Source organism: Typopeltis vanoorti, chromosome 8, assembly GCF_054136105.1.
Source record: "Typopeltis vanoorti isolate ZY-2024b chromosome 8, IOZ_Tvanoo_1.0, whole genome shotgun sequence".
NCBI lineage: Eukaryota > Metazoa > Arthropoda > Arachnida > Uropygi > Thelyphonidae > Typopeltis > Typopeltis vanoorti.
The window spans coordinates 49,815,139-49,829,307 of NC_143556.1; the positions used below are offsets into that span (position 1 = coordinate 49,815,139).

At 35.5% G+C, this 14,169-nt stretch overlaps 1 protein-coding gene across 1 annotated transcript in view; it reads right to left on the reverse strand.

Annotated features, from left to right (window-relative positions):
- The window catches only part of Vps52 (vacuolar protein sorting 52), a 273,390-nt gene that overhangs the window by 97,822 nt on the left and 161,399 nt on the right, over positions 1 to 14,169 (reverse strand). Inside the window, exons 10-11 of the mRNA XM_090396657.1 lie at positions 12,427 to 12,484; positions 6,283 to 6,416 (exon numbers count right to left, since the gene is read on the reverse strand). Coding sequence (XP_090252783.1) covers positions 6,283 to 6,416; positions 12,427 to 12,484 — 192 coding nt within the window. The remainder of the gene's footprint in view (positions 1 to 6,282; positions 6,417 to 12,426; positions 12,485 to 14,169) is intronic.

Here is a 14,169-nt window from a genome sequence, read left to right on the forward strand (position 1 = left end):
GCTCTCAGATCCATAAGTTAAAACTGGTTTGAACACTGTCTTGTATACAGCTAATTTAGTGTTCCGACTAATTTCTTTCTTATTCCATATGAATTTATTCAATTGACTTCCCACCATACCAGCTTTGCTGATTCTGTTGTCTATTTCTATATTTAATTTACCATCTTCAGTGAAAATCGTGCCTAAGTAGCTGAAATGTTTTACTTGTTCCACAAGTTCTCCATTCACAACACAGTTGACATTTTCAAAGATTCTGCCTATTTTCATTGTCTTTGTCTTTTTATTGCTGACCTTCATACCATATCTATTACAACAGCTATTCAATTTAGTCAGAGAATCTTACAGACTTGTAGCGGATTTATTTAGAAGTATAACATCATCCGCATAAAGCAAAGAGCTGACATTAACATCTCCAATTTTGATATCAGGTTTAATACCACATTCCTTCATAATGTGATCCATATAGATAATGAATAACAGAGGGGATAATGTACATCCTTGTCTCACACCAGATTTAACATTAAACCGTCTTCCTGTACTTCCTTCAATTCTAACTGCTGACTTACAACTCAAATAAAGACTAAGTATTGCTTGATATAATGCCCCATTGACACCATATAACTGCAGCATATTGAATAGCTTCTCTCTTGGCACCTTGTTATATGCCTTTTCCAAATCGACAAAACTTAAATACAGATCTTTGTTATATTCCCATGCTTTCTCGACTATTTGTCGTAAAGTGAAGATCTGATCCTGACAGCCTCTATTTGGCCTGAATCCAGCTTGTTCTTCACCAAGCTTTTCTTCCACAATTCTTCTCAACCGTTTCTCAAGTATACTTGCATAGATCTTGCCAGGAACACTCAGTAGGGAAATACCTCTGTAATTCTCACATTCAGTTTTATTTCCCTTTTTATATATGGGTACTATGAGAGCTCTACTCAAATCATCAGGAATTCGTCCCTCTGTCCAGGCTTTCTGAACTATGCAGTGCAACCACTGTAAGACTCTTATACCACCATGCTTCAGCATTTCTGGTCGAATATCATCTACTCCTGCTGCCTTTCCACATTTCAAACCTTTGATGGCTTTTTCTACTTCAAGTATGGATATGTAATCCTGACTGCATGCCTGGTCAGTGTTTATTATCACTGTGCTGTCATCACTGCTTGTTTCATTTAGCAGTTTTTCAAAGTAATTACTCCATACTTCAAGGATATCTTTTTCTCCTGTTTTCATGTCACCTTTATCATCTCTAATTCCTTTTACAGCACTCTTTCCTCCATTTCTAAGCTTCTTCAACAACCTCCAGATTATTTTGCCACCTTCTTGATATTTATTTTCTATATTCTTGCCAAAGTCCTCCCATGACTTTTGTTTAGCTAGTTTTACACACTGTTTAGCTTTCTTACATTTGTCTCTGTATTCTCTAAGAGTAAAAGCTGACTTATTTGCCAGGAACTTTTGATATGCTTTCTTCTTTTCCTTCACTGCCTCTTTAACTTCCTGTGTCCACCAGGGAGTTCTGATTTTTTTATCCTTGCACACAACCTCACCACATGCCTCTCTGGCAGAATCAATCAATGTTTTCTTCAGAGTTTGCCACTGAATTTCCTAGGTTTGATTCCTGTTCTCAAACTCTTTCATTTTTTCTTCAATAATCTTTGTGTATTTTAGTCTACAGTTCACATCTGAGAGCTGCTCAACTTTTATTCGCTTTAAAACTTTCTCACATGTTTTTCTTTTCAATATGAAATTCAATTTTATCCTGCTCAAGACTAAATAGTGATCACTTCCAATTTCAAATCCTCTGTACACTCTGGTGTCTTGCACCAGGGAGAAAACATCACTATCAACAATAACATAGTCAATGAGACTTTTCTTATTCCTAGCCTCTTCTCCCCATGTGAATTTGTGCACATTTTTATGTTGGAACATGGTGTTAGTAATAACAAGTCCATGTCCTGAGCAGAAATCCAACAGATATTTGCCATTATTATTAGCTTTGCTCTTTTCTCCAAATTTTCCCAAAATATTTTTGTATGTCTCACAATCATTTCCTACTCTGCTATTTAGATCCCCAACAAGGACCAACTTTTCCTTTTTCATTGTGTCAGTTGCTTTTTCTAAAGCCCCAAAAAATTCCTCCACTTCTACCTTAGTAGAACCTTCTGTGGGACCATATGCACAAATAAGTCTCATTGTCCAGTTCCCCATTCTCATATTTGCCCACATTACTCTACTTGAGACTGACTGCCATTCAAGAAGAGATTATTTTTTCATTCAAGATTATTTTTCATTAACTTATGAATTTTTATTAGATCAGAGATGTTGAAGCCTAGCTTAACAGCATGGCTTTTAAGACGTCATTAAAAGATTTTTTTTTTTTAAGGGAAAAGGCGGCAAAATATTCTACTGCATGGGGACAAAATTCCTAGGGCTGGCCGTGGGGACAGGTCTGGTGAATATGGTGTTTGCGGTAGACATTGAAATCCCAAGTTGTATATTGTCTGTTGGATTTCATAAGCAGGTGCATTGTCCTGCAGAAGCAATATGTCTCTGCTTAGTTCCTCGCAATGGTTTTCCTTCAGTACCTCCTTCAATTCCTTCAGAGCTGCTGTAACAGTTTCGCCTTTTTTGAGGTACTTGGTAAGGATTACACCATCCATATCCTAAAAGACAATGGCAAGAACCTTCCCTGCTGACTTTTTGGTTCGAAACTTCTTTGGCCATGGAGAACCTTTGTGTCTCTACTCCATTGACTGTTGTATGTTCTCTGGATCATAGTGATGAAGCCATGTTTCATCAACGGTCAGAATATGAGCTAAAAAATTTGCACCTGATTTCTCAAAATGATCAAAAATCCTTTGAGATGACAGTACGAGTTTTCTATTTTGGTCGGCATTCAAACTGTTGGGGACACTTTGCTGAGCATATCTGCATGTCCAGATTTTGGTAGATAATGACACCAACTTGTTCCCTGGATATCTCCAGAGTCTTTGCGATGTTTTTGGCTGGCATTTGTTCATCAAGGATCATGGCATGCACTGCATCGAAGTTTGCAGGTGCGATCACTGTGAAAGGTCTCCCTGACCTAGGAGCATCCATCTGTGTCTCAGGATGCCCAGCTTTCAATTGTTGGTTATACTGGAAGGCACAGTCCCCTAAATTCTCATACAATGTTTGGTGAATCTCAGTTGCACACTTTTCTTGCAGCATGAAAAACCTGATGGCCCGCACCTCTGTGTCTTCAAATTTCTTCAAAACCACTAACATGTTTTCTTACATATCCTAAATGAAAAACAATAATTATTACAATTTCGGGAAACATAGGTGTTAAAGGGTTTTAAGATATGGTTTTCCTTGTTGTTTATATCAGATGCTTTAACATCATTTTTGTTCTAAGTGTTTATCAGAACTTTTCAGTCCCCCCCCTCCCCATCATACAGCTTGTTACTTTCAACTGGTCCTTTCACCACACCACTAGTGACTTCTTCTTCTGAGATATCGCAAAGACACATGTTGATATATCAACAAGTCCTATAAGCTGCTTGATAGAGTTTACTGAATTCCTCATGTATACCTCCAACTCACTTACCATCAGTGTTCTCACTGATGGTGAGTGAGTTCACTCCCCACTGACCTCAAGTTCTGTAGGATGTTATTTTCACAAGGATGAAATACCTTTATGAAATGTTCATTTAACATCTCAACTATATCTGCCTCAGTGGATATCATTCACTGCAACCAGTATGCCACGCAAAAAAATCACTTTCCGAACAAAGTCGGATAAATAGTAGTTTACCGTACATAAGTGACCTGAAAGATATATCCCTCTCAAAACAAAACAAAAAAAAATTGCACGCACATCTTCACCCCACATGCCTTATAATTCATTTTTCGGTGAACTGTATTTTTGACGAATTGTGATTTTTTAATGAATTGTGTTTTCGATTAACTGTTGATCGGTGAATTGTTTTTTCGATAAATTGTCTTTCAGTTAACTGTTTCTTGGTGAACTCTCAGGATATCTAGTAAACCCATGCTGTTCACTGCAAAGTAGAGATTCAATGTCAACCCATTTCTGAATGCAAGCTCTAACCAATTTTTCCAAAATCTTCATCACCACCACCACTCCTGAGATACTGATTGGTCAATAGTTGGATACATTGGTTTTTGCACCATCCTTGTGCAATGGGATTATCACACATTATTTCCAGTCCTGCAGAATCTTCCCTGTTTTGAGACTCTAATTATATAGCCTGGTCAAAGGAATAATCAGTTCAGCTGAACACTCTTTTAGCACCCATGCTGATATCCCACCAGTCCCTATTGCTGAATTGTTATTAGTCAGTGCAACAGCTCTAATACCTCCTCTTCATACACCTGAATTTCTTCGTTCAATAAAGAGGTAGCAGTGAATTCAATGTTGAATACTCCAGTTGATAGCTTTTAACAAAATGGACACTCATTAGTTGAACAACCTATTCTGCATCTGTCACCCTCACACCATCTGCATTCAGAAGGGTTATTGTTTCATATCCATTCTTTCTTTTACTTGCAGCACAAGAATTCTATAGACAGAATTCTTGTGTGTTGTCTTTAGCTTGTAGTTTGATACTCAGACTTAGCTTTGTGTACAACAGTACAGAATCACATCAGTAATTCTCATGACTTCTCATGTTCTGTGATTTTTATTATTCATAGAAAAATCAGTGCATAATTAAAATTTGTTATTTCTATCTGTGGAGTCAGTAGTCTACTAGGGACCCCCCCCTTTTGTCTATTTCTTTCTCTACCATAAGTAACACATCTAATTTTTGTTGGACAAAACATTTCTCTCATGATGAGATGTTTACTTTTAATATATGAAATTGGGGAATAGTTTCCACAGATAAGGAAGTAAAGCAAAATGTATAAATCTCATACCCACAGATATACTTTTCAGTGATTCTAGTGATGCAAATGCTTTCTATTTTGCAGAAGGTTATACTAAACAGCACCTAACAAAGAAAAGGGGAAGCTGGTTCTTGTTGGAAATGTTTTGGTAAAACTTGAAGAAAAGAGCAAGACTAATAATACTTGTAAGTGCCTACCAGATTTCTGTTTGGGACAAGAACTAGTTATTAATAACACTATGCTCCAACAAAATGGTGTGTAAATCACATGAAGAAAATACAGGTTTTCTGTACCAATCTAGAAAATCTCAATAGAACCATAAAAAAGAAAAACATTCAAATGAATAAAAACCCTAAAACCAATTGAAATTGCTGCTCATGCAATAGAACAAAAACCACATGCCACAAATCCAAAGAATTGCTAAACTTGATTTCCAAAATTTTTAAACAAAATTACATATATCTGAAACACACAGGCAATTAAAACGACAGTTAATGCCATAAATAGCCATCACTCCTATTTGATTAAAGAATGGCAATTGAAACATATTAAAATTAACCTGAAATTCGTAACCAATCAGAATACATCCTGCATTTTGATGCAATCTACATAAAGAGCACTGCCATCTATATTTTCACATTCATCATAATTTCCTTTCTGAGGAAAGCTGTGTGGTTTGAAATGGCCTGCTTATACCATAAAATTTTTATTCCCCTTCATTTGCTTATACTTCATTATGGTTATGAACGTAATGTCAAGCATCCAATATTGTTCCTGATTATTCGTCCTTTCTCATTCATCTAGAGATGAATGAGAAAGGATGGATAATTAGGAATCAAGTGGTTAACATACCTGCTCTCCAACAAACAGACTGTAGGTTGGAATCCTGCCATGGGAATGGATGTTTGTGATTGTGTTTAGGGAGATGAATTTCATTACCCAGTGTGAGAATAACACCCTGCTAATTGGAGGCTTGAAGTAGCTTGAAAAAATTCCATGTTCCTAGAGCAGGATTTTGAGCTATGTAAAAAAAATTTAAAAATACAAAAAATATATATAAAATTGATAGAAATGGGGAAAAAAATTCCTAATTCACCACGGTACAAAATGTCCTACAGGTTTGCAAATAACCTTTCATGGGTGGGAGCAACATAAAAATAAATATTTCATTCATTCATAGTTCGCAATCATGTCACAAGATATTCCTGTCAGTTGTTATTATTTATATTAGTCAAGCTTAAGAAAACTTTAAAATAATATAGATTAAATAATTTTAATCTATTATTTTGAAAATTTAATCTTATTATCATTTATATTATATATATATATATATAACAATTATCTATAAAAATTATAAGTTGCAATAATAAGCAAATAATTTACCCTTGTTTCATTTTTCTGGGCTGCATGAGGAACTATAATGGGACTTTCTAATTCAGTTGTCAAAATGCTCCCTCGGTTACCCACAGTGAAGATAGTAGATCGACTTTTGAGAGATGGCTTTGAAGTGAAAATACATACACACTGTTAAGTATGTAACAATATAAAATGAAGCCCAAAATACAATTCAAAAACTTATAATAAAGGGAAAAAAATGAAATGGTTTTCTAAAAGACAGTGAAAATTCTTCTGATAATACAAAGGGCCATGGTCTTTTTTTAAATTTCATAGCTAGAAAAACAAACTGATAGTTCTTAGGTGCACACATGCACAACTACTACTACTGATAAATTCTTGTGGAAAGGCTTAGATGTTGGTTATGCATTTTTTACTAAATGATTTAAGGAAATTACAACGTCAACTAGGATATACATTAAAATAAATTTTAATATACTTCAATATTTTGGCAACGTCATGTTGCCATTTTCAAGAAACTTAAGAACAAGACACGTGCACGCAGGCACAACAAACAGTAAGTGAGGAAGAAGCAGGCAGCTATTATTTCTCCTAAAGTCCTAATGGTGCCCCCCCCTAGCGAGCAATGTTGGTATTCTGCAATTGGGCTGAAAGTCTTCTGATGCAGGTTTCCCAAATTTGAGGTAGTCTCATGCAGCCAAATTTGTTGAGGTTTGGATTGTTTCTTAGGGCTGAAGCTGCATGAAAAGCCTTTCATATTTGCATTTACTACGGTGTATTATCATGGCTTTCTTCCACCATAGTCTATGGCAGGTATCCAGCGTGTGGTCAGCAAGACCAGAGTGGCTCTGGTGTATACCAGGTCCCTTGCAGCTGTAAGCTGTCCTACTTTGACCAAACAGGCAGGACAGCCAATATCAGAATCTCAGAACACAAGGACTGCATCCGGTTTCACCAATACAGCCACTCTGGTCTTGCTGACCATGCGCTGGATACCCACCATAATACACCGTAGTAAATTCAAATATGAAAGGCTTTTTGTGGAATCAGCTTCAGCCCTAAGAAACAATCCAAACCTCAACAAATTTGGCTGCATGAGACTGCCTCAAATTTGGGAAACCTACATCAGAAGACCTTCAGCCCAATAGCCCAAGAATATCAACATTGCCTGCTAGGGGCTCCATTAGGACTTTAGGAGAAATAATAGCTACCTGCTTCTTCCTCACTTACTGTTTGTTGTCCCTGCGTGCACGTGTCTTGTTCTTAAGTTCCTTGAAAATGGCAACGTGATGTTGCCGAAATATTGAAGTACATTAAAATTTATTTTAATGTATATTAGTTGATGTTGTAATTTCCTTAAATCATTTAGTAAAAAATACTACTGATAAAGTTTTTATTCAATAAGGTAGAATGCCCAAGGAGTAGATGTGTAGTAGAGGAGTACATGCACAGTAATACAAGACTGATCAAAAAGTTTGATCAGTCTTGTATTTCTGGAAAGGAAGTTCTATGTTAATGAAAATTTTCTATCAATAATAGTTTGTTTTGTGTCTTTATGAGAATTCATCAATATGAACACTGATTAATGAAAAAAATGCAATAAATTCTACATGGACTGCATATTATGATGTTTAGCGATTAAAATTAAGACAGTTGAATTAGTTTAAATGGTAGGAAAGAAATTAGCATTATTCAGTAAATCTCAGTTATTTTACTGAAAATTTCTAGGCACATTTATTTTTATTTTGTCTTTCTAATATTCTTTAAAAGCATTTTTATAACCTCAAATGCTTCTAATGTTCAGCACCTAAGCTATATGTATAACAAAAGATTAGTTGATTGTTTATAAAGAGAAAGATATGAAAAATCTTCTGACTAATTAACTATTAATCAATTTTTTAAAAAACTGAATTTCTCCCATTTCTTGAAACTATATTATTTCATAAGTTTTAAAATGCCATTTGGCTTAAAGAAACCTAATTTTTTTCCATGAATTAATTAGAACTTATTGACTGGTAAAAAATTACAGCACTGATCAGACACACTGAATACATTTAGATTTGTTGTAAGGATAGTTTATTCATTTATGTATTGCAAGCGGAATACTAGAGTACAGTTACAAATGAATCAGGTTTTAAAGGACAACTTGGAATATCTGCAGGTAATATATATATATACAGGGTGTTCGGGATAAATTTGACAGTTTCATAAGGAAAAAGAAAATCTTCTTTGTATCTATTAAATTTAATGAATTGACAAAAAAACATTACAGGCAGAGTTAATTACAATACTATCAACAAGATTTACTCAAAATAACCACCATTAGCATCGATCACAGCTTCAATTCTGCTTCGGAACCTCGAACAAGCTGATGCTACAGTCTCCCTGGGAAGGGCCGCAAAAACTGTTTTAATTTTATCCATTAACTGGGCTTTTGTATTACTGGAAGTGCGATTGGTGTCTTTTTCAACTGCGCCCCATACAAAATAATCCATGGGGTTAAGGTCTGGGGAGTTTGGAGGCCAAACATTTGGACTGGTGAAGTCGTAGAAATTTTCAGACAACCATTTTTGACTTTTCCCAGAGGTGTGGCAAGGGGCCGAATCCTGCTGCCATACATACGGCCTACCATTGGCTACCCTTGTTATCCAGGGCTTGACTACAGTTAGCAACTCCACGAACAAAGCCCGAATTCCAATGCCAGGGTTCTTCAACACCTGTTCCTGCAGATTTGCGAGGAATTCTGCTGTACGAACGCAATCAGATCGTCTGCTAGGGATCTTTCTTCTTGCTACATCCTCGTAGTCACCATTGCAAGTCTCTAGTTCATGCCTGATTGTTTTTACTGTATTCAGGGAGCATTGGGCAGCAGTCGTAATATCCTTATTTTGATGGCGGGCACGAATCATCATGATACAAGTTATTCTCTTCCATGATTCAGGTGGGTTCCAGCTATCCATCCTTTCTGACATCTTGTATATGAATGAAGAAGGGTCCAAACTTTTAAATGAAGAGAAGTGTGTGTTAATACATGTAACTTACGGAAAAATATAATTAATTATAAATATGTCAAATTTATCCCGAACACCCTGTATATATAAAGGTAAATTTAGTGAAAAATCTACAATTCTGTAAATGGATTTAGACAAAATGATCTAGAAAAGATTATATCAAATGCATCAAAAACTAATCCAAATGTATTTGTTATTTCAACAAGAACTAAAGTAAGTATTTTATTTAAAATAAAGAGCCAATAGGCTTCATTTTGGCAATGTAAACATTATTTAAATTAAGGGGATATTAAATCCCACATTGTTTCAAAACCGAATAAGAAACTCAAAGATCGGAATCAAAGAGTTTCATGCCGAATATAGTAACTATAAGAGTATCGGCGACTACTAACGTAAGCTAAAGCACGTTGTCCAAGTATGTAGTACAAACTAGGGCAACTCGTAGCAAAGGTGTGGAAAGTTCTTTTGGTCTAGCTACTCACTGATGAGATCTCAATAAAGATCGAAACCGGTCTGGGTAGTGATCTCCCACCATAATGTATAACATCATACATCTCCTAGGAGATGGGTTTTACATTATGAGAAATACTAAGAATAGCAATCAGAATTTTCCACACCTTTGCTACGAGTTGCCCTAGTTTGTACTACATACTTGGACTACGTGCTTTAGCTTATGCAAATAGTCACTGATACTTTTATAGTTACTATATTCGGCATGAAACTCTTTGATTCCGATCTTTGAGTTTCTTATTTGGTTTTGAAACAATGTGGGATTTAATATCCCCTTAATTTAAATAACTAAAGTAAGTATTTTTTTAAATAACCAAAAATATTATGATTAGAATGTAATGAATTTCAACAGCTTCGGCTGGGCTGTCTTAAGTGGAATGGAATAAAAAAACTGTTTTCCTTCTTGCAAAAAAAAAGGGGGGGAGAATCATAAAATCGCTTGCTCCCCTCCCCCACACTCTCAAACACAGACACACAACACTGTCATCTTATAGGCCTTGAAGCTGTTGTGTGTGAACCTGATATATATCTTATTATTATTATTCCTTCCTTCCTCTTTTACCTTGCGGTAGCAATGATTTTTTCTACAGTTAACTGTTACTGTATCGAGGATAAGCTGGTTAGCCCTATGTCTGTTGATGCGTGTGTTCATGGGCCTGTTTTTGGGGGACAAAAAAACCCATACCTTTGCATGAGGCCAGCTAACTCACCCATAATCAAAAGAGACCAGATAAAAGTTCCTCACGTAACTGACAGGAATCGAACCCAGGTTTTTCCGACCAAAGAGATTCATTAATACTGATTGAGCTATGGAGGCTCTACTGAGATATATATACTTATATGTATTGCCGGCATGGCTGGCAGAGTGGTTAGCATATCTGCTCACCAGCCAAAAGGCTGTGGGTTCGAATCTTGCCATGGGCATGGATGCTTGTGATTGCCTGTAGAAATACTAGTGGTGGTGGTGGTGGTCATAGTAGATGGCATTGGTGTAGTTGCGGTCAGTTGGTGGATTGAGTGGTGGAGGCAGAGTTGTAGATGAGTCCTCCCTCGATGAGTCTTTGGACTCCATGGCAGTGTCAAATAATAATAATAATAATAATAATAATAATAATAATATATATATATATCGAGAGAGGGAGACACACACTTTTTTTTAATCTTTTTATTTCTATTATTATTTTTAATTTTTAAGTTCATTTTCTTTTCAGAAGGGATTTCTTGCACATAATTTCAGCTTATCCTTGAGGAAAGAATGGTTATCCTTGGCATATTTCATTTTAACATATGCTACAACATGTTCCACTGCATTGGTAAGGATTTTTTTAAAATTTTATTTTCTTCCTTCTAGCCTTCTATATCTTAATTCCTGATATTCTCCTCTATTCAAATTACTACTTTCTAGTTTACCTTTTCACCTCCTTTTAAATTCCTTACTGACTTCAGCATTTTATAATTCAGCAACATCAAATTTGTGATTATTTCCTGTTTATTTATTATTCTTTGTTCACAGCTCTTCTCCTCAGCTCCCTGCTATCATACCTTGCAAACCCACTCACAATTCTGTCTTTGCCTCGCACACTTTTCTGTTTCACTGTCTCAAGATGCATAAATCCTGCACTACTTCATTCCTACCAGCACACGCAACTCTGTTACAATTCCTCTCCTCTCCTCTCGACAGCCTCAGTCATTCTTCCTGTCCTTGCCTCTCATATATACTTTTGACACAGTTCCATTTTCACATCTTTCTACACAGTCCCCATACAGTATACTATACTACTTTCCACAATTCCACTGCAATCATTCATCTTTGACTCACTGACCACTGGCACCTTCTCTCTTACATCTCCAACCACCAATCTTTTTGTTTAATGTTCTATCTCACTCTGCACATACCTCAATTCATTCCTCAATCTTACTAGTTCTTTTCTAATATCCTAAACTCATATTCTCATCTTTCATACTAGCTTCATTACAGTTCAGCCTTTTTTACATCTACCGTTCCACTGGCTTTTGTTTCTACTGTGTTATGTGCCACATTTGATGTTCTCAACTTTTGCTATGTTTGTACTGCTCACATCATTTACACCTACCATCAACTGCTTCTTTCATCAGATCACTCATCTGCTTTTTCATAACTTTCCTACTGCTCTTTCTTATTCATGTTATCTCTCCTTGTTATCGAAGGAACACTAATTCTTCTTGTTACATTCTCACTACACTCAACCTGCACTTTAAACTTTAACGTACTGTTAAAAGAAAATGAAACAATACAGAAAGAACTAAACAAATTTTTGATGCTACTTGACACAGCAAAAGATTAACAGAAACAGGTACACAAGAAATATTAAATTTAAAATTTAAATTTAAATATTCTACAGATCAAAATATCTGCATTATTAAATTATTATTATTATTATTAGACACCTCCAGGGAGCCCAAAGACTCATCGAGGGAGAGTGTTGCCAACAGCATCAAACGATTGGTCCCCTTCCAACTACTAACCACGCTCAAACTTACTTAACTGAGCCATTAGTAGCAGAGGCTCTACCAATCGACCAGCCTTTGCCGGCAAATTATTATAAATGATAAATTATTATCATTAATTTCTTTATTAATCCAATATAAAACTAAGTATAATAAAGGATATCTCTTTTAGCTGTATCTTCAACACCCATAAGATCATCTTTATCTGGAACTTCTTCAAACTGAAAATATCAATTACAGTTTACAAAAATATTTTATTGTAATTTATTTAATTATATTAATTATTTATTTATAATAAAAAAAATCAGCTAATGCCCTTTATTCCCATATAGGGAGTAGGTGACGCCGTTTTAGCCCTATCTACCTTTTGGAGACTGAGTGGGCAGTTCAATCTCCACTGGTACCCAATCAGATACAGCTGGCCCAAGGCTATCACTAATTAAACAGCATGCAGTGAAGAGAGACGGCTCAACAAGTGCCACCATTTCATGGTCCCTAACACAATATATTTAATGTCTGAAAATAGTGTAGGTTCTATAGTCGATTTTCTCGAGTTTACAGGACGAAAAACCAGAGTTTCCGGGAGAAAAAACCCACTTGCGCATGCCAAAGATCGACTAACTTTTTTTTTATTATTATTTATAATAAATTATTTATTTATTTTAATATTATCATTTCTAATATATACTTTCAGTTTAACTTTACAGTTTCCTGTTTATATGAAAGAATGTTACAGAATAATACTAAATCCAGTTTATAGACTAAATTTATTTTAAAAAAAAAAATTATAGTTTTTGTTTTATCCTCTGCAAATGTTTGCTGATGATGCAAAGTTAGGTAGAATTATCAGGAGTACTGCTGATGTCAAGTCTTTATTTGAATTGCAAGTCAGCAGTTAGAATTGAAGGAAGAACACAAAGATCTGAATAGAGTTTTAGCTTGGACAGATGAGTGGGATTATAGTTTTACTAGTTTTAAATGCAAATGCACTTTGGGATATAGAGATATAAGACTACATATTGTATTGTGGAGATGTACTTCAGGAAGCAGATGAGAATCAAGATTTTGGGGTGATGGTAGAAAGTGGACTCAAGTTACAAGGGCACATTGCAAGTGCTGCCAAGATTGCACACACCATATTGTTGCTATGATAAAAAGTACATTGACATGTAGGGATAAGAAGGTGGTGGTGGTGGTGGTGCCTTTACATAAGGCACTGGTCAAACCACAAGTGGACTATTTTGCTCAGATTTGGTAACATAATGAAAACTTTTTATAAATAGAGGCTGTCAGGATCAGATCTTCACTTTACGACAAATAGTGGAGAAATCATGGGAATATAACAAAGATCTTATTTAAGTTTTGTAGATCTGGAAAAGGCATATGACAAGGTGCCAAGAGAGAAGCCTATTCCAAATGCTACAGTTATTATATGGTGTTAATGGGGCATTATATCAAGCAATACTTAGTCTTTATTTGAGGTGCAAGTCAGCAGTTAGAATTGAAGGAAGAACTGGAAAATGGTTTAATGTTAAATCTGGTGTGAGACGTGGATGTACATTATCTATATGGATCACATTATGAAGGAACGTGGTATTAAACATGATATCAAAATTGGAGATGTTAATGTCAGCTCTTTGCTTTATGCGGACGATGTTATACTTCTAAATAAATCCGCTACAAGTCTGCAAGATTCTCTGACTAAATTGAATAACTGTTGTAATAGATATGGTATGAAGGTCAGCAATAAAAAGACAAAGACAATGAAAATAGGCAGAATCATTGAAAATGTCAACTGTGTTGTGAATGGAGAACCTGTGGAACAAGTAAAACATTTCAGCTACTTAGGCACGATTTTTAATGAAGATGGTAAATTAAATATGGAAATAGACAACAGAATCAACAA